General features: G+C 39.9%; 1 protein-coding gene across 1 annotated transcript; it reads right to left on the bottom strand.

The window, feature by feature from the left end:
- Positions 1 to 15,307: 15,307 nt before the first annotated feature.
- LOC141366573 (uncharacterized) lies at positions 15,308 to 20,551 on the bottom strand. The gene is made up of 2 exons (XM_073871731.1): positions 20,176 to 20,551; positions 15,308 to 17,803 (listed from the first exon to the last, which is right to left on the bottom strand). The coding sequence occupies exons 1-2, from the start codon at positions 20,258 to 20,260 to the stop codon at positions 16,956 to 16,958; spliced, it is 933 nt and encodes a 310-aa protein (XP_073727832.1). The 5' UTR covers positions 20,261 to 20,551; the 3' UTR covers positions 15,308 to 16,955.
- Between the last annotated feature and the right edge of the window lie 1,276 nt (positions 20,552 to 21,827).

Here is a 21,827-nt window from a genome sequence, read left to right as displayed (position 1 = left end):
GGCCCCACTGTCATTGTTAATGCAGGTTCAGTGCCAAACGGTGGCAAACTATTTAATGCAATTCATTTTGAAGTGTTTATCCAGATAAGGTTTTGTAAAAAGAATTGTAAAATAAAGCCGTTAAATATTTTTTAACTTTCGAAACCACGCTGTAAACTATCTAGCCTGCAAAAATATCTATATAGCCTACTGTTTACAAACAATTTTAACATCACTATACATTTAAAAGGTATAATTTACGGGATTAGCATGAATGTATGATCTCTGTTTTGAGATACAGATGCTCTAGCATCATAAATGTAGTATTTTGTGACAGAAGATGACAACATGCAAAATTTAACGTGACTTCTTACCTTTTGTGTTGATACAACGATCGCGAATCGAATCCAGTCTGTTTCAGATGTGTGAATGATCCATGAAAGTCCAATAAAATACATCCAATGACCATATTTGTCCACAAATGCGTATAATCCGTGAAATATAGATACATAGTCTGTTGTTTACATCAGATTTTGCATGAACGTCTTATCGCCTACAATCGGATGACTATTTGCGTCGTAACACACTGTATATAAGATTACTCTATGTTCCAATAAACACGTGTTAAAACTTTGTTTTTAAAAGTAGGCGGGAGTATAATCCATAATATCCAAATAGCTCTGTTATTTCCGTGAGACATGATAACAGCATAGAGGGTATCAGCGAAGTGACTGCTCTGTGCTCTCTCTAGCTCCCTGGTGGGTGGAGACCTGCGAGTGGGGTGGTGGTCGAGAAAATTCAAACTGAATGTGACGAAACGGCTAGTTACGTCACAACGGAGCTGAGTTTGAACTCGCGCAATCTGAGACTCAAGGCAGAGGACATTCAGAAACCTGTATCTCACTCAAAACCGCATGGATGGATTTTTTTGCGTGTGGGAGCACCAGAGACACAAAATAACACCCCAAAACCCAGAAAAAGTGAGTTTTTCATAATATGGGCACTTTAAGTGCCTAAAATCCAGGATGGGTCTGAACCCTCCATCCTTTTTATTCGGCACTGCGTAATCCGATCATATGAAATCAAATTACCGCAGCGCAAAAGTGACTGGAAAGCAGACTGGTGAAGGCCCTATTGAAGTTCATGTGGTGCCACAACAACCGACAGACGAATGACATCAAAACACTGCGAGAGCGATTCAAGAAATTGCACGGAGAAGTCTTCTTTTGAATCGCTCTCACAGTACTTTGACATCAAGCACACACACGACACTGTAACCAAACAGTCCCTGTGGAGAAGTAAACGAGTGGAGAAGAGCTACGGAATATAACAAAAGCTAACAACGCACATGTGACTAAACAACATTTAAATCATCAATCCAGTTTATTACTTCATCTCGAGGTGAGGATCCAAAAGAACTAAATTAAGGCAATGTTGATGTCCTGATGGTTTTTAATAAAATCCACTAGCCTACCTGTAGTTCCTCTTTCAGCATGTTTGCTTGTGCTTCACAAAATCACAGTTTAAACTTCTTATATATGTCTGCGTTTAATGTTTTAATCTATTATGTTCATACCAGACCCGAAAATTAATTAATGATCATCTTATCCACTTTGGTTTTTGGTGTTTAATATTACATGATGGTCTCATAATTATTAAATAACAGCGTAACATATTTTCTCTTTTTCATAACAACTATGCAAATGTAAAGTAATTTATGGTCATCCTGAATGCATATTAATTAAAAACATTTACACAATTAAATTACTATATGGTAATGTTAGCTAACAATAGTTGGTAGATAATTAAAGTATACTGAGTAAATTTGAGCCCTTAGTTAGATTTTGATTAACACTAAACCAGTCTAAAAATCGGTCAGCTCCTGTAAATGCCATTGGCTGTTTTTAAAGAATAGAAATCAACAGCTATAAGTGTTAACACTAAATGATTATTGAAGAGCACCAATTATCTGATTCATGATTTTACATTTCCTTTGGTGTGTTTGTACATATATTAAATGTGTAAATGAGTCATTCTACGAAACGGGTGCCATTTCCACTTTGCAATTTTCCAAATTTTCATTAAGAACAAACTTTATTTTTTTTACTTACAACTTTAAATATATTGTTAATCCTCCCAAAAAACATATTTTCCCAGCTCAGGTACAAAATTGTTAATAAAATTATCAGTTTTATTCTGGCACAGAAGTCTTTCTTTTACCACCCCGTCACGGACAATATGTATGCCATCTGTGTAGTAAAACAAGAAAACCATCAATGGAAACCATCAATAGAAAGTCTATAATTTAATTTAAATAATTATTATTCGTTTTTTAATCTTGAAAAATGAATTCGACATTTCAATGGCCTCATTGTTTGTACAAAAACATACGAATACACTTAAAAAATACAAATAAACTTACATTTATTTGATTAGTCCACACAACAAGAACATCATTCAACATTAATTTATTTCAAATGTATTTTCTATTACATACGTTTTTAACAAAATGACCCCGTGACGGGGTGGTAACTGATGTCACAGAAAGGTTCACCATGACAAGGTGGTATGGACAAAGTGTGTATCTATAATCTTTATAAAACTGGGGGAGGGGAAACATTAACATTGGAAACTTTGGTCATGCTGTGAAAAACTAAAATAAGAGCATCATTACAGTGAGTGAGTGAGTGAGTGTGTGAGTGAGTGAGTGAGCGAGTGACACAGTGAGTGAGTGAGTAAGTGAGTGAGTGACACAGTGAATGAGTGAGTAAATGAGTGACACAGTGAGTGAGTGAGTGAGTGAGTGAGTGAGTGGCACAGTGAGTGAGTGAGTGAGTGAGTGAGTGACACAGTGAGTGACACAGTGAGTGAGTGAGTGAGTGAGTGAGTGGCACAGTGAGTGAGTGAGTGGCACAGTGAGTGAGTGAGTGAGTGGCACAGTGAGTGAGTGAGTGAGTGAGTGAGTGAGTGAGTGAGTGACACAGTGAGTGAGTGACTGAGTGGGTGAGTGAGTGAGTGACACAGTGAGTGAATAAGTGAGTGACACAGTGAGTGAGTGACATAGTGAGTGAGTGAGTTAGTGAGTGACACAGAGAGTGAGTGACACAGTGAGTGAGTGGCACATTGAGTGAGTGACACAGTGAGTGAGTGACAGAGTGAGTGAGTGACAGAGTGAGTGATTGAGTGAGTGAGTGAGTGACACAGTGAGTGAGTGTCACAGTGAGTGAGTGAGTGAATGAGTGAGTGAGTGAGTGAGTGACATAGTGAGTGAGTGACATAGTGAGTGAGTGACATAGTGAGTGAGTGACATAGTGAGTGAGTGACATAGTGATTGAGTGACATAGTGATTGAGTGACATAGTGAGTGAATGAATAAACAAACCATGTTAAGTTAACAGAAACAATTTATTAGTCTATATCAGAACCACCCCGTCACATCCCTTACCACCACGTCAGAATAAAACTTGTGACGGGGTGGTATGTGACGGGATGGTAAATATCATCCCAAAATGGCCGCAGATCTCCCATGTGGTCAAGTTCCTCACCTAGCATACATGCATTCTATCTGAAATATAATTTTATTTGCATTAATAATGTAAAAAAATATATCGAAATTAGTTTTCCCTCTCTATATTGCGTGACGGGGTGGTTGCTTTGAGCTTGACGGTGCCTGTCTAACACAAAAAATCAACAAATAAAGAATGTAGAGGAATGTCAGTACTTGCCTGTTTTTGTTCTTGGTGGCAACAAGGCTCCAATGATGTCACTTGTGCTTTGTGATGTCATTTAAAGCAACAGTACATTATTTATAGATAAAACAAGTTAGTGTGACGGGGTGGTAAGTCAAATTGAGGGACGCACACAAATCAACAAATATTTACAAAAAAATAAGGTTTATTTTGAATAAAATGTATCTTATGTGAAAAGGGACACAAATATAATCATGAAAACAATATATTTTTTAAAAAAATACATAACTTATTTGGTGATATTTTGGATGCAAATGTCATGTTGGTCAACACGGACATGTGAAAATGGCTATGTACTAATGCAAAATTATTAAAAATAGTATGTTATTCTTTAAGAATAGTGTTTTTATCATATATCATGTTAACAAGAACCCTTGAATGAATAACTTTAAGCTTTGTTAGAACATTTTAGGACATTTTTGTGCCTTATGCATCTCATCAAATGTTGCGGACCCAAATGGCACCCGTTTCATAGAATGACTCAAATATTAGGACCCATTTAAAGGGTACCGTCCCAGTGACAACTTTTGTAACTTTTATTCTGAGAGTGTAGGGCCCAAAATTTACTCAAGCCCAGGGGCCCCCCACCTCGGTAAATCCTGCCATGCTGGTGTGGACATATCTGCCAGCATGCGGGTAACACGGTCCGGTCGAAACGACAGTGCCGATTGAAAAGCTGCCGATCCACCTCAGTAAAATCTTTGCAGTGCGGAAGGCGCACATCCTTCACCCCGGGTAAGGGCGGCACAACAGACTGGTCGGTCCCGTTGACGCTGCTGGTATATCTAGCTCCAGTTTTGCAAGTGCACTCTTCAAAGTGTCACGCAACGATGTCTCACTCCCCATCCCTGGATTAATTTGGTGGTAACATCGCGTCAGTCAGCGGCTGAATAAAAAATTCACTGAAAAGCGAGTCCTTGGCTGCCACCGATATCACGTCGCACCCCTCTACGTCCGCTGTTACTGTGTGTGAGTGCTCAGAAGCGTTAGCGGTACATTCTGTCACCTCTGTGTGGTATTCGTTACCCACTAATGCAGCCGATCCGGACTCAATGTAGTAATCCAGATAGTGAAATTCAATAGTAATCCAACCAATCTCACCAGCTAAGTGGGGAGTAATGCAAGAGCGATTTGAAATTAGAAATTAGACTACATGTGATTTCGCGACTGGCGGTACTTTGACATCATGCGTCTGTTGGTTCTCGCAGATCCCAGGCCATATGGGCCCTGTGTGGGGTTTTCTGTGGTGATGAAGCCGGCAATAGGAACATGATTTTATTAAGGCATGTTTGTTAACATTTTTTATGTTTCCTAATTAAACTAAGGCCTAGTCCTGGTTTAAGATAATCCCTGTCTGGGAAATCACCCCAAAAATGATTTACATGCTGGAGCTTTAAATCCATGTTTGCATTGTTGAACTGCATTTGCAGCCTCCCTTTCTACTCTGTTTTTTTTAATACATTGTTTTTATATATTTTTTATTTTGTCTAGAAAGTGTGCCAGCAACAGAAAATTTTGTGTTATTTATATTAGATCTCATCGAGTACATTACTTTGAAATTCTAAGAATGTGGATATTTTGTTGTTATTTACTTGCTAAGTTGTTAGCACTCACTTAAGACTGAGAGCAAATTGGTACTGACCAAATTACTAAATCAGCAGCTCAACAACTGAGGTTATGAAATGAATCTGCCTATTAATCCAACAAACTTCGGAAACTGCCCTTTAAAGAGTGGACACATATTGCGAGAGATGCTGCGGAGCGGGCATAAAATCACGAAGTGGATTACTGGAAACAGTGGATCTTTAGCAAGCAGTAACAGAATGCTTTGACCAGTGTCGGCGGTTGGTAAGAAGGGGCACCACAGCCGATTAGGGCAGAGAGACAGTGGCTCTAGCCACCGGGCCTCCCCCCTGTGCACGACCCTGTCTCACTCATTTAATAATGATAGTTTCCTTTATAAGTGGAGGCTCCGCTATTACTGTGCATGTTCCCCATTTGGAGGCTATGCAAAATCTTTTTTTCCTGTTTATCCATCTTGCCCTTGAGAGTTCTGGGTGAGCCACATTTGACTGCAACTGGGACCTACCCATCCAATGCTGTGATCATCCTAGCTAAAGCCCCCGTGGGCCGACCTGTCCAATGCCATGGGCATTCCAGCTCTGTTTCCGGATTTTTCTCCATTGGGCATCTCATTTATTCTCAACACAGTAAAGACATTCAGGCTACCTAAGTGGTATTCATTTTTCATAAACTTGGCAAACCTTCATCATGTTTTATTAACATAGCTCGGGAGGAGCATGTCAAATAAACCACAAGTACTTCCAGCTGTCTATAATCAGTAATCAACTCTAGTACCACCAGCTGTCTGCAATCAGTAATCATCATATCTACCCAATTAGCACAAAGGCAAGCCATATATAAGCCACAGTTTAACTCTCCAAAGATCCTCTGCAGTTTCCAGAACAGGTTTGCTTAATAGAAAGCCATCATGTCAGAGATTGAACTTTACTCATCGGACGATGAATCTCTTTACTCACAGGATGCTTCATCTATGCCTGCCACCCCAATGAATGCCGTTACACCAGCAGGTAGTGCCACCGAGTCTCCAGCACGTGGCCAATCCGAGCCAACAACCTCACTCAAAAACGGAAAAGACAGCGCTCACCCCCACCAATGAGAAGCCAATCTTCATCCCCGTCTGCATCATTATCATCATCATCTTACTCACTGGCCCAGCCAACCATTCCAGCAATACAGAAATGGACAGTGCAAGGTCTAAAATAAGCATTAACCAACGCGGACATCAACTACCACAGACGAATGAACAAAACAAAACTATATGATCTATACACAAACCTTCAGTCAACATGCGCCCCCTTCATCCCTCCATCGAAAATCTCCAAAAAGACTACAAGCAAGACAAGTAAAGGTAAAAAAACAGCTACCTCCATAATACAGGTTCCATCCACAGCAAGACCAGTCCTTCGTCGACCAAGTGGTAAGGACAATACGCCTTTAGCAAGCGGTCTCCAGATGTCATTGCCGCTACACCACAACCTCCACCCCAGCATCATTCAGCAGGGTTTTCCAGTATTGTCCCCGCTCGGATCTACCTGCCAACAGCAGCAACCGTCTCCCCTCTAGCGTGAGGCTGCCTCCGCTGGCGGGGGAGACACAACCCATTGATAATATCCATCGTTCGTGACTCCTGTCGTGAGGGTGCCTTCGCCTAAGCTGCGGGCCCGGACTTTTTTCCCAAATCCTCCTACCCAAGCTACCCCTTCAGATCCAGCAGCAGGGACCGTCTCCCCTCTAGCGTGAGCCTGCCTCCGCTGGCAGGGGAGGCGCAACCTGTTGCTAACATTCAATGTTCATGGCCCGCGGCTCCTGACATGTGGCTGCCTCCGCAAGTGCCACGAGCCCGGACAATTTTCCCTGGTCTTTCTCTTCAGCCTCCCTCTAACCCTTCTCCTCAGCAATGGCCTACAGCAAACCTTAGCACGAGGATGCCTCCTCTAGTGGCGCAGACCCAGTCGACCCATTTTCCACCTCAGCACTCTCTGTCCTTCCCGATCGTCTCCCAGGTTCCAACAGCTGTAACAGACACAAGACCACATCAGTTTTCAACACTGGATTATCTTCCCCAAAACACGATTCCCCAGGCAAAATCCCCTTTCTCCCTGTTTACAGCTACCCAGATGCACATACCTCCAAACGCCATTGCTTCAGAACCACCCCCCGTAGCCAGCAATATCAGAGCGCAGATCTTATCAGGTGCAGATATTGATTTATCATCTCTACCTTCTCTTTTACCCCCATCTTATTCTAATCGGCAGATCGATTGCGGCGATTTTTCAGTAACTTTAAAAAACCAAAACACCCCATCATCCCGAATTCTGTCATTCACAGAATTTAGCATAGCATTCGCTAGATACATAGAAATCATCTGCGCTGTTTTTCCCCATAGGAGGCGCTCAATGATTATCTCGTGATAGTGGCTGAGCTCGCTTTATCCTATGGGGGATCGCATTTTTACCCTTATCACAAGCTGTTTGCAGCTAAATGCGCCGCCCAATTAACTCAGTGGAACCATTGCTCATATTGGGGAGCACTAGACACAGATCTCCATAACAGAATTTTCTTGGGCGTTCAAAATATCTCTTGCGCAGTCTGTAGTTCACTCTATTCCACCACATCATGTCCACAGGTAAATCCATCCATTCCACCAATTTTAGTTCCTAACCCAGATAGAGCAACCAGCTACGTTCCACGACCAGCAACCACAAACTTCAACTCCTCCAGAAGAACCTCAGCCTTTTCCAAAAATCATCAGGTCTGCAACCACTTTAATACAGGTGGCTGCTCAAGACAACGCTTCCGATTTCTCCATATTTGCAATTACTGCGGTGGCACTCATGCCAGCACCATATGCCCTGTAAAGAAAAGTAACAATAAAAAATGCTTAATAATTGACCTCTCTGCCCCGCATAATTCCCCGTATCCAAGCATAGACAGCCTCATCCCGCTAGATGAATTTTCTCTTCACTACCACGACATTGACCAAGCAATTTCATTAATAAAAAACGCCGGCCGTGACGCATGGCTCGCCAAAGTCGACATTAGTCATGCCCATCCACCAGATTGGTGGCATCTATTCGGCGTCGTCCAATGGCACGAAAAATATTACTTCGCTGTCCGTTTAACATTCGGATGCAAAAGCAGCCCGAAGATTTTCGACATGCTATCAGAAGCAATTTGCTGGATTCTCTCCAACAATTATCTCATTACAGCTTATCTCATTACAGTCCAAAAAGTTTTTTCCAATTAGGTGTTCCAATTTCCCAGGAAAAAAACAGCGGCCCAGACACGTCCATCGAATTCCTAGGCATCAATCTGGACACCATAAAATTCCAGGCTTCCTTACCCAAAGAGAATATCGACCGAATAATTCTGGTCTCATCCACGCATTTAGACAGCCCAAATTGCTCTAAGCGAGAACCTTTTTTCGCTGCTCGGCCATCTAAACTTCACAATGCGCATAATCCCACAAGGCCGCCCTTTCATCTCACATCTGCTCTCCCTCGCCTCCTCCGTTGCCAGGTTAGAAGACCAAATATCTCTAACTAATCAATGCCGTGAGGAGCTAAAATTATGGATAACCTTCCTTAAACAATGGAATGGATTATCTTTCTTTTACAAATCTTTAGTTTCCCTTCCATCCGATATCCAACTCTACACTGACGCTGCCCCCTCTATTGGCTTTGTTTTTTTTACCAAGGTCGTTTGTTCGCATCCACCTGGCCACCACAGCTTCTAGACAAAACCCATTTCTTGCGACAACGAAGCAACCATTGTATTAATAATAACCATTGTGCATTGTATTAATAAAACCCACTCTCACGCACCCACAATGATGCCACTATTAAGACGTCTTATTTGGATCGCAGCTTGCGACCAATTCATTATAACAGCTAAACATGTACCAGGATCAAAAAATCAAATCGCTGACTCTCTCTCACGTTTTGCCTTCCAGAAATTCAGACAGCTGGCTGCAGAAGCGGAACCCAACCCAATGCCAGTACCTCACTATTCAGAATAAATCTTCCTGTAAACCACTCCTTGAGACCATTGCTCGAAGCTTCCCTCGATTCATTTATCCAAGCCTTTTCCCCCAGAACTCTCCAATCATATTTAACAGCTTGGAGATGTTTCAAAACCTTCCATTTAAATTATAACCTACCCTTCCCAGATTTTTCTCTGCTCACAATTACGTCATTCGTCTCCTACCTCAACTCAGCCAAAAACCTCCAAGCGGGTTCCATTAAAGGCTATTTAAGCGGAATCCAATTTTTTCACAAATTAATTTTCGGCTCTCCCTCCCCGGCTTTAACAAATTCACAGACATCACTGCTCATTAATGGAATCCAAGAGACCCACCCGCCCAGATGCTAGACAACCCCTAACGCTAGACCTACTCACCAAATCTATCTGTACCCTCCGCCTAGGCTACCATTCTATTAACACAGCTCGCACATTGGACGCAATGTTTTTTTTTGGCTTTTTCAGGTTTCTTAGATCCTCCGAACTTACCACTACCTCAAACTTTAACCCAAAAATTCATCCCACAGTTTCAAACTTATCCTTAGTAGATGACGAAACGATCTCCTACTTTATCAAACAGAGTAAAACAGACCAATACAAAAAAGGCCATTTTATTTATATTTTCAACCTTTATTCACCTATCCAACCTTACCAAACCCTCCAATCCTACCTTAATTTCAGAAAATCAACCAGTAAAGACCCTTTTTATAAATGACGCAAACCAGTCTCGCGTTTTTGGTTTCAAAAACATTTGAAATTACCCCTGACACAATATGGCATCCCAGCTGAACACTTTTCAGGACACTCTTTTCGCATAGGCGCCACAACCACAGCCGCCCAAAAAGGACTCTCCCAGCAACAGATCCAAGCTCTCGGCCGTTGGTCATCCGAAGCTTTCAAAAGCTACATTAATTCAATTCAATTCAATTTTATTTATATAGTGCTTTTCACAATACTTAATTGTTTCAAAGCAGCTTTACATTAATAGAAACAGTGAAAAGCACAGAAAAACAGATAGCACAACATAATACACAATAGCAAAAGCAGTTAAATTTGCTGCAGCTATAACTCGACATTATAAGGGAGCGTATTACTAATGTAACATCTAGAAGAGGAAGCTAAATTAAGCCCAAGAAGGCTGCCTCCCCGGGTTAAAAAAACCCCTAGGAGAAAAAAACCCGGGCTTTTTAGCCAAGGAAATAAAAAAAAGTCCTAGGAGAGAAAAACCCTTGGGAGATATATATATATATATATATATATATATATATATATATATATATATATATATATCCACATATAAACAGATAAAAAGATTAAGCAGAGATTAAGCTGAGATTAAGATGAGATTAAGCGGAGATTAAACGGAGATTAAGCGGGTTCTGCCGGTGATCGTTGGTCAGGCATCAGCTGGGCATCACGTGTAAGGATGGCCAGTAGATCAGAGGTGTGCCGACTTTCACATTTACCGGAACTGGGTCTGTTTGTCTCATTGTCCTCGGGGTCGAGGACGAGACAGGGAGAGAAAAACAAAATCATATTAGCGTAGGGGCCGTTCCCATGTAATGCAAGTGTCACACAGTGATGTGGTTTAAATCAGCTTAGTTCCAGACAGACTAACTATTGCGGCATAATTATGTTATCCACAGTTGAGTACTTTGCAAATTGGGTGCCCAATGCAAAGGTATATATGGTAACTAAGGGTCACCTTCCGATCTTTAAGAGAAAATGAAACCTGTAGACCCGTTTGACTAAGGCCTGAAGCCCCACTGTCGTCGTTAATGCAGGTTCAGTGGCAAACGGGTCTATATTGCATACTATTTACAAGACCACGAGAAAACGCCAACATCGCAACCTGACCATACGTGTCAACCCGTTTGACTAAGGCTGGAGGCCCCACTGTCGTCGTTAATGCAGGTTCAGTGGCAAACGGGTCTGTATGGCATACTATTCACAAGACACACGAAAGCGCCAAAATCGCAACCCGACCATACGTGCCAACCCGTTTGACTAAGGCCGGAAGCCCCACTGTCGTCGTAAATGCAGGTTAAGTGGCAAACGGGTCTGTATGGCATACTATTCACAAGACACACGAAAACGCCAAAATTGCAACCCGACCATACGTGCTAGCGCCTGACCACTGATACCAACATAGTTTTCTAGCCTATTGAGTAAGATTATGTGATCTATTGTGTCAAAAGCTGCACTAAGGTCTAGTAATATAAGGATTGAGATTTCACCACGATCAGATTGTAATAGGAGGTCATTTGTAACTCTAAACAGTGCTGTCTCTGTGCTATGGTGGGGCCTGAATGCTGATTGGAACTTTTCATATGTACTATTAGATCTAACCGTTTCCACATCAAAAAAGTGCACCAAACCCTTATCAGCTAAACAAATTCTAAGTCGTTTTTGATTACGGGGGTGGGGGTGGGGCTTACTTATCTGATCGCAATGAGTATTGAACCCCGTCAGACGCCCCCCCAAATAATAACCAAACGCCCACCTAACCATCAGCAGAGGCTGCCCCTTCTGATCGCAGCGAGTATTGAACTCCCGTCAGATGCCGCAAAGCCCTCCCAAATGAATCGTCCACCTCATCGCCAATGGAGGGCTTACTCATCCGATCGCAGTGAGTATTGAACTCCCGTCGGATGGGTTCCGATCGCAGCGAGTATTGAACTCCCGTCAGATGCCGCAAAGCCCTCCCAAATGAATCGTCTACCTCATCGCCAACGGAGGGCTTACTCATCCGATCACAGTGAGTATTGAACTCCCGTCGGATGGGTTCCGATCACAGTGAGTATTGAACTCCCGTCGGATGCCGCAAAGCCTTTCCAATACAAATCGTCCACCTCATCGCCAAACAAGGTCTCACCCGTCTGATCGCAGTGAGTATTGAACTCCCGTCGGACGGGTTCCGATCGCAGCGAGTATTGAACTCCAGTCGGATGCCGCAAAGCCCTCCTGCTATAAATCGCCCACCCCATCATCAGGAAGGGCTTACTCGTCCGATCGCAGTGAGTATTGAACTCCCGTCGGACGGGTTTCGATGACAGTTAGTATTGAACTCCCATCGGATGCCGCAAGACCCTCCCAATATAATTCATCCACCCTATCATCAGCGGGTGCTTACCTGTCCGATCGCAGCGAGTATTGAACTCCCCTCGGATGGCTCCGATTTCAGCGAGTATTGAACTCCCATCGGAGGCCGCAAAAAGCCCTCCAAATATAAACCGTCCACATAATTTTTAGCGGAGGCTTCCCTGTCCAGTCACAGGGAGTATTGAACTTCCTTCAGACGGTTCCGATCGCAGCTAGTATTGAACTCCCATCAGATGCATAGCAAACACAGCAAACATCAGCCTCATCATTTCTATTTTTTGGGGGGTACAGTCCCGGGCTGCTGTCTGAATAAGTTAATTTTGCTTTTTGGGGGGATACTCTGCGTTCGGGCCCAGACAGCATGCCAAATACGTTTACTAATTTAATCTATCCAACTTATTTGTAAGTGTGAACTCGTGAAACAATATTTAGAAATAAGCCCACCCACCCAGACTCCACGCAGCCTATTACAATTGACATAATATCTAGGTGCATTTTCACTCATTATCATACCTTTACATTTTCATTTGACTGCAACAGGACCTACCCGTCCGATGCAATGAGCATCTCCGCAAAAGCTTCCATTGGATGCTGCAAGGGTCCTACCGGTCGGACACAAATGTTTTGGTCTTTTAAACCCTATCGAGCATTCCTGTTTGACTGCAGGCGGGACCTACCAGTCCGATTCCGTGAGCATCTCAGCCAAAGCCCCCGTCGGATGTAGCGAGGATCCCCTCGGTCAAACGCCTAATTCCAATGTCTTGTTTCACTCTTTAAATTTCTCACCGTCCACACCAGCATTTCCCGCTGCACATGGAGACATCTTGTTCGATGCTGCGAGTATCTCAGACAAAGCCCCTGTCAGATGCCGCGAGAGCCCTCCAAGTCAGACCACTAGTTTTCCCATCGCTTTCCGTAGGTCTTTACACTTTTTGGGGAGTACTCTTGAGTTTGGGCTTAAATTCTCCTCGGACAGCACGCCAAATAAGCTTTATCTGATTCTCTATCGATTACATGTTAATGCAAACTCTGGAATTTAGGATGCACTTAGGATTACATGTAGCAATGGAGCTGTAGTTCTCGGGCCTGTAATGGCTGCTTGCAGCTATATTTTCTATATTGTTTTTCTTACTGATTGTTTTTCTCTCCTGACTGTATTAATATGATTTCACTGTAAAGCTGCTTTGCAACAATGCAAAATCATGTAAAGCACTATAAAAATTCAATTGCTTTTTGTTAAAATGTTAATTATTTATATGCCAAAAAGTAAAGTGCAGGGATGGCAGATCCTGTTGTTTAGGTCCTTTGTGATATCCTGGATGAATCGCTGTTGTACTCCTGGAGATCTGCTAATCACCTCAGGCCATCTACCTCAAGAACAATTAATGGCAAAAAATAAATAAACACGTGCAATACCAATATTACTTAATTAAACTAAGCACAGTATTCGTAAATTCTTCTCATTTTAAATTTTCTCCATTGTATATAACATGCCAGTACATTGTCTATTTGTATATTGTGTATTTAAAATATTTTAAAATATTTGATATGAACTTTTGATACTTAATTTTTGGCCTTTTTTATTATCTGTGCCTTGTCACTGTCATTCTGTTTGTGTTGTGTTAGCCTCTGTTATCAAAACAAATTCCTTGTATGTGCAAACATACTGTACCTGCCAATAAAAGCTCTTCTGATTCTGATAATAGCTTTCAGTGTGGTTCTTTGGAGTCCATGCCTACCATAGCTTTGTAACCCTTTCCTGCCTGATGTACTTCTATCATCTTCCATCATTTCTGAAATTTCAACTTTGGCATAGCTTGTTACATGTCATGAACGTTTTAACAAGCTGCACGCTGTTCAAAATGTCAAGTGTTGATTTGATTGAACAGAGCTGGCTGCATGCAGGTCTGTTCAATCAAAGATTTGGGGATTAGTAGTATCAGGAAATATTACCAGTTATATAATCAATTCACATTTAGGTTAAATAAAGTCAATACAAGTACTACAAGATAAACAAAAAATTACTCTGAGCCTCTGCTTGAACCAGACTAAATGGCAAATGAAATGAGCAATTACAACCAGAGATGCGGCGATATTAAATTTTTCCACCAATATCTATTATTCATGTTATTCATTCATAAAATGACCATTAATATTGAACATTAAACTAGTGATTACATTTTCTGTACACATGCAGAGCTCAAATTCATTGCATTTTCCTGTTCCCTTTTAATTGACAGGATATATCGGCCAATAGTGTCAAGATGAGCTTTTACCGAATGATACGGAGTTTTGGCCGATATATCGGTGCATCTCTAATTAAAATAAAATCTAATTCTTTTCTGGCACTCATATCACAGAGGGCTGTAGTTTGCACTTTTATCTTTGCCCAATAACATAACATGTGATCAAGTTAATTTTGATTGCAGAAGGAAAGTTCAGGTATTACAATAACAAACAGTGCACAATATAAATTCAGACAGTTTTTAGGACATATATATCTGTAAAGTGTTCCTTCAGACATCTGTAGCCTAATATGGATAACACAAAGTCTGTAAAAGTCACTCAAAGAGCAAACCCGTGTTTATATATACGAAAGTGGTTTATCAATATATTTGTAGGTCCAGCCATAAATTTCCTCAAAAATGACTGACTGGAAAACACATTTATACGTTTTAATGAGGTAATGACAATAGGTTGAAAATAATAATTCATTTGAATCATTTTCTCAATATTTTCCATGTCAATGAGAGGCAGTGAATTACAGACATTGTAACAATCAGCCCTATCGGTTGAGTCACAAAATAGATAAAAGGGGTCAAATTTTACTGTGTGAGATTAAAAGAGTTAAAATGATGAGACAAACAAGTGTAATCAACTTAAATAAGTGTATTTACAAACACAAGGTATTTAACAACACACTAAAACTTAAGACTGTTAAAAGAAAGGAAAATAAAACCCAAACCTAAAACAATCTAAAAGTCCAAATGTGCTAAAAGTCAAAGTGTTTAAAGTGTCCTCCGGTGTATGTACAATTAAAGTGTAATCCACAAATGTTTCTGGAAGGGTAAGTCCACAATGAGAAACTCCACAATCCAAACAGTTGTGTAGCTTAAGCATATGCTCTCAATGTGCTTCTGCTGCTTCCTTTTATACTAACATTGGTTGCAGCCCAAACAAAATAAAAGACATAAACACACAAAATAGCAAAAGGAATAAAATGGCTAAGAAAACATGTAAAACCTATTTAAAACTCAAATATACATAAAACCACAACAATACAATGTATAAAATGAGCGGTACAACATGTTTCTTGTGTGACAGCGTCACAACATATGATCTAATGATTGCTGGTTAACTTGCCAATAGATTCACTTACTAATAGCCTATGATTTTATTGCACGAACCTACTTCTGCTGGATGGTTGTAGATCACATTCTGTGAACTTGTAGAATGTATTTTGTGAATTTTGAACTATTTTTTGCTGAAATACGTGCACGCAAATCTACATTTTCCATTTGGAAGAATTCTACATTTCATTAAATATATTAAAACTGGAGCATTTCATTATTTATACAGTTTAAGTTAAATAAGTTGTTTGCCTGTTTTTTTCTCAAATAAAACTGACTTCATCGCCGGACATGCAACCCTGTCTGTCAAACCATATGTAACCGTATACTGTAGAGGTCAGTACAGATATCCCACCTGAATGGATATGTCTTCTCATGTATCCGAGTTTGAGAAAAAGTAATGATTTCATTTATTCTTTAAGAGTCCCATTGAAAACCTCACGTGAAGACCCCCAAATACCCCTAATAATATAGAGAATTAAAATATATATATATAATGTAAAAGTTTAACCATATAAAGAGATTCGTTGCAAAACGAGATAAATCTGTTTTTAACATTTTTGTCAAAACATGTTTATTATTATGTTTTATGGTGCTACTTAGCTGTTTTACTTAGTTATGAAAGTTTAAATCAAAACAAACCAACTGCAGTTGAATTGATATTAATTGGAATGCACAACCAAAAAAAACGAGATTTCTGAAAATTTTTAAAAACGGAGTTATCTCGTTTTGCAACGAAACTCTTCATATTCTGTGACAAATCTGGGAAGGGCAGTGACAGAAGTGTCAAATAGACTAAACCAGCTTTAATATCTATGAAACGACAGTAATGTAAACTTTTATTAAATAAGGCAGAAATGATTTTTAATGGTGCATATATAATATCAACTCATTACACGTATTAATCTCTAATGTAAATGTATTTCTTCATATATTATAACCAATGTCCAAGCTAGACTACAGCCAGAAAACTGGAATAACTAAAGTAACCTTATTTCTTTACCTTCATATTTTCAGGCAGAGTGTAAGATGCGTTAACACCAAAAACTGAGTTATAAATACTCATAAATCATCACGACATACAGAGTAATCTCACGCAGACCCTAGTGCAAAAATGTACAGGTCATTTGTTATGGTGTCATAGCAAAGCAGAAATGTCACATGAACTGTATTTACATAGCTACTGAAGATGACTTATCTGATGATAACATGGGACAAGGTTTTTTTATGTGATTCTGTAGATCACTGGACTGAGTGAATCTCCTCCCACATGCACTACAGTGATACGGCTTTTCTCCAGTATGAACTCTCTCGTGTCTTTTCAGAGCTCCTGAATGCGTAAAGCACTTTGCACAGTTCGAACACTTGAAAGGCTTCTCTCCAGTGTGAATTTTTTGGTGCTGTTTGAGGGCGCTGGATCTGGTAAAGGTATCGCCACACTCGAAGCACATGTGAGCTCTCTCACCAGTGTGTATTTTCTGATGATCATTAAAACAACCTAGCCGTAAAAAACCTTTCCCACAAACGGCACACACGTAAGGCTTCTCGTTCGTATGAATTTTCTCGTGCGCCTTTAAGATCGAGGCTAAAATGAATGTTTTACCACACTGCTCACACTTAAAAGCTCTTTCATTCGAGTGAGATCGCTGATGGTCTTTGAGATTTGTTGCACATACGAAACTCTTTCCACATTCAGAGCACGTGTAAGGTCGTTCACCGGTGTGAATCCTTACGTGCCTTTTAAGGTGTCCTTTACACATGAAACTTTTCTCACAGTAAGGGCAGGTAAAAGACTTCACTCCGGAGTGAATTTTTCTGTGCTCGTTAAAGTGCCCTTTATGCGAGAAACTCTTTCCACATTCGGGGCAGATGAAGGAACTGTTGGCTTCTGTTCTCCGATGTCTTTCTTGCGGGATTTTCTCTGAGCGACTCAAAGATTTTCCTCCGGTTATGAAATTATAAGGTTCCCGACACTGATGCTCATCCTCCACTTTCTTCAATTCCAGACTTTCATCCAGGTCTAAAAATAATAAACATCAAAAATGAATACAAGTATAACTACAAACTGTTGCTTAGATGGAGATGCTAAAGCTTTGTGTTAGCAACGCGAAAGTTAGGGGTTCAAATCCCAGTAAGTCACTTTAAACATCTCCCAAACGTATACAGGTAAATTAATGGCCACATGCGTAGTTTTTATTTCAAGTATAAACAAGAGTCATTTGAAACAGTTCCAAAACAATCATGGATGGCATAAATCATTCATCAGATTCACAAATTTGCCACTTCTTTGGTTGTTAATACTTGAAAGTGTCATAATTAAATAATTAAGGTCAAAGAAAATTGTTTAAAGACTATCACTATCGTCCGATTCACGATTTTACATTCCCTTTGGTGTGTAAGTGTGTATTAGTACACGATATGCAAAATGCAAATACACTATTCCTTGCTCTGCCTTAAAAAACTTAAGACGACGTTTATGCAACAAAAGGCAGCCCTCACTGTACTGTTTGTTTAGCCTACTGTATGTTGGGCAGGGGACGCAGGAGAGTTACGGTGCGATAATTTAACGTACAGGTCCATGAAAAGCGTTCACAAAACTCTCTCTCAAAGATTTAATTCTTTGTTTAATATCATTCGAGATGGTCCTTGTCGTTTTATTGATTCTAGGAAGCTTTTTACCGGCTGTCGTCGCTCCATAAAGCAACGAGCGTGTCGTCTTTGTTTGTTTGCCTCTTTGCCGGCTAATGGCTTACATTTTGGGAGGAGTTATGCGCTGACATATGTGGTTTCATCAACCACATGTCTTTACACTTGCCCAGTTTCTTTTGAAATGCGTCCCAGACCAACTCCTGAAGTGGTTTGAGCGATCGGATGTAAATCCGTCTTATAAAATGCTGCGTAGAAACCATCCTACATTTGATACGATCATTTTTTAAAAATGCGAACGTGTGATTCATAAACCGAACTTACCCACAGAAAATGCGCGTACCCCTTTCTTTTAGATGTGAAATTTATAAATCGCAAATGATCTTGAACTTGTGCGCAGCTGAGCAGTTTCAACCTCTGCCTTTAAACAATGCCTAATTAATGTCATAGACATATAAAAGAGTGCTTGTCAATGTTTAAACCCAATTTCGAGCAGCAATAATGGCTTATATTGCCAAAAACCTGCAGCAATCAGACAAGAAAAAGTGCGTACGTCTGCTCAGACCCTGATGTGGCGCTTAGCACTTTTCCACGTCAAAGACAGTTTTTATAAATATGGACTTTGCCGTGGATTTTTGCGCGCACACTTTACGATCAAATCTGTGAGTATGCACGCTTTATAAATGAGGCCCCTGGTCTTTTCACGATCGGATAGCTATCCAATCAGAGAAAACGCAAGTGACCAGGTGTAAAAAAGCCCCTCAGATCGATGAGTTTTGTAAAAAATCAATGCGTTTGAGGATGGCAGGATATCTGGAGCTACAAAAATGTACGGTATGTGGAAAATAATGTGTTTTTTTACCATAAACCACGCGAACACATTTTATTATACCAAATACACAAAATAACATTGTTTTTTAGCAATGAAACATGTGCACTTTAATTTGGGAACTCTTAAGGAAAATTTAAATTTATGAATATAACATTTTTCCAATAAAATACATACATTTCCTATATTCTATATTTGGTTTACAATAAGCAAACTAACCATATCACACAGATTAAAAAATGATCAAGTTGGATTTCCAAGCCAGAAATTTTGACAAATCAGATTAAAATCCTTTGACAATTTGAAGAAAAGATGGTCAATTGATTCAATAACAAATTAGTAAATTCCCTCTAAATTCCCATGCTGGTTTGATGATGCTGTTTTTTCAGCAGGGTATTGTTAGTACATTTACACCTATAAATACTTGTGTCTTCAAATAAAAATAAAACGTTTTTGTATGACTTGCAATAACCCTTTGTGACGTTATAGTTAGGAGGGCAGGATTTCATTATTTCTATAATAATCAAACGTTTTGGTACAATTCACAAATGAAGCTGGAGGAGCTGAAACACGCAGCGTCAGCTAAAGCTTTGGCTCTGATCCTTTGGGATGTTAAAGGGTTTACGTAAAGGGGTGATTAATAAGGTTTATTATTATTATTTGCTGCAATTCAGATCCATTTCTCATGTGTGCAAGGTACACAGTAGGTGGCAGTAATACTGCTAAGGAGTGAACGGCCATTAAACGGAAAGAAGAAGACGACGACAATTCACAAACTCGTAAAACGAATTCCCGTGAGATCAGGCTGGTCTACTGTACATTATAATGTTTCACTGTTATTTTGACTGCAGTAATGCACCTCAAACTTTCCTCTGTAAATATATAGACTAACGTTACACTGAAGTATGGACACCAACCTCTTTGTTCATCCGCATCGTCAATATTTGACATGCTTAAGGGCTCTGGATCTGTACTTTCTTTCTCCTCTTTAACAAACTCCATTTTTACAGTTGGATGTTGGTCCTATTACACTTGTAGTTAGTCGTTTCTTATTAGTTCACGAGCGTTTCTTCGATCGCCACGTTTACAGAGATGTAGGAATAATCCCGGGATTCAGCCCAACTGGAAAACTTAAAGCGCGCTGTGAATTGTGCAACACGTAGGCAGTTCATCTGAGTGTTGTGGTCAGTTCATATTTTAAAACTGTCACGGCAAAATATATGTTTTCACAAACCCGTCTAACATCCACATCGCGAACCCCTCCTCTTCCGTAAGGTTTCTTCTTCTTCTTCTTTAGTTTTTATTGGCGGTTGGCATCCAGCATGGTGCATTACCGCCACCAACTGTTGGGTGGGTGTAGGGCATCAATGGAGATTAGACGTTAAAAAAAACTGTTTGCTAAATTCTCTCATAAAATCTGGTTGATTTTAAGAACTCCATTAGGTGTTTCCAGGCTGATGGTCCCATATTTGAGAAAGAAAGTAAACTTTCCAATGTGATATTTTTATATCCTATTGATTTCATGTTCTCCAGCATGACTGTTCTCTCATTGTTATATGCTGAACAATCTAACAAAACATGTTCTACAGTTTCTTTTTGGTTTTGGTTGATGTCAGGTTTCTTCTTCTTCTTTGTGATTTAATGGCAGCTTGTTAAAATCATAATATTTACGTGTTAACATAAATTAATCCACAATGAACATGAGGTAATAACATGAGCAATTGTTTTAGGATAAACTATAGCATTAACAAAGACAAAGAAAATGCTGATAAACTGTATCTCATGTTAGCTTATGCATTTATGACTGTTAACAAATACAACCTTATTTTTTTTTTACAGAATATCAGAATTAAATAAAGGTATTGGTAAAGGTTAAAATTAGGTGCCAGGCTCAAAGCACTTTATATTTGACATTTTAGTTCAGGGGGCAATTCAGTAGTTCCAATTAAAAAAGAAAGAGTTTTATTTTGAGTTATTTATATTAAATCCTTTCTCATTTGTAAGTTGTTGTCAATTGTAAATGTATTTTCTGGTTCTCTGTTACTGACATAAGATAAAACTCTTAACCTTTCTAATCATTTAAGATACACTTGTTCCTTCCCTTAATGTAGTCCAATCTGCAATAGAGTGTGGAAATCGACTTAAGCCCATGACTTATTTCTTAAGCGAATGCAAAAAGAAAACACGAGATTGTCCCTACCACTAATCCTAAACTCCTTATTTGGGACATGTTAATTTGAGAAAAGAAAATTGAATAAAAATACCACAATTTTGACCAAAACAACTGCACAAATGATGCAACCATGTGTTCTTCAAAGTCTTTTTTAAAGATTAAAAGTCTTCAAGGCTTTAACTTAAATGGGTGCATTCCCAGACAGGGATTATCTTAAACCAGGACTAGGCCTCAGTTTAATTAGGAAATATAACTGTTTTTAACAAACATGCCTTACTAAAACATTACTGGCATGCATTTTGAGGCAAAACAAAGGGCACTGATGTATTTTAAGATATGCCAGTGCAAGTTGTTTTCAGTTTGGACAGCTCTTACATTTATTTTAGTCTAGGATTA

The sequence above is a fragment of the Misgurnus anguillicaudatus genome, chromosome 2 (genome assembly GCF_027580225.2).
Source record: "Misgurnus anguillicaudatus chromosome 2, ASM2758022v2, whole genome shotgun sequence".
In the NCBI taxonomy this organism is placed as follows: domain Eukaryota; kingdom Metazoa; phylum Chordata; class Actinopteri; order Cypriniformes; family Cobitidae; genus Misgurnus; species Misgurnus anguillicaudatus.
This window is presented reverse-complemented; position numbering and strand designations above follow the sequence as displayed.

Coding starts and splice junctions, on each gene's coding strand:
- LOC141366573 (XM_073871731.1), bottom strand. CDS start 20,260: ATGGAGTTTGTTAAAGAGGAGAAAGAAAGTACAGATCCAGAGCCCTTA. Junction 17,804..20,175: donor CGATGCGGATGAACAAAGAG/GTTGGTGTCCAT, acceptor TATTATTTTTAG/ACCTGGATGAAAGTCTGGAA.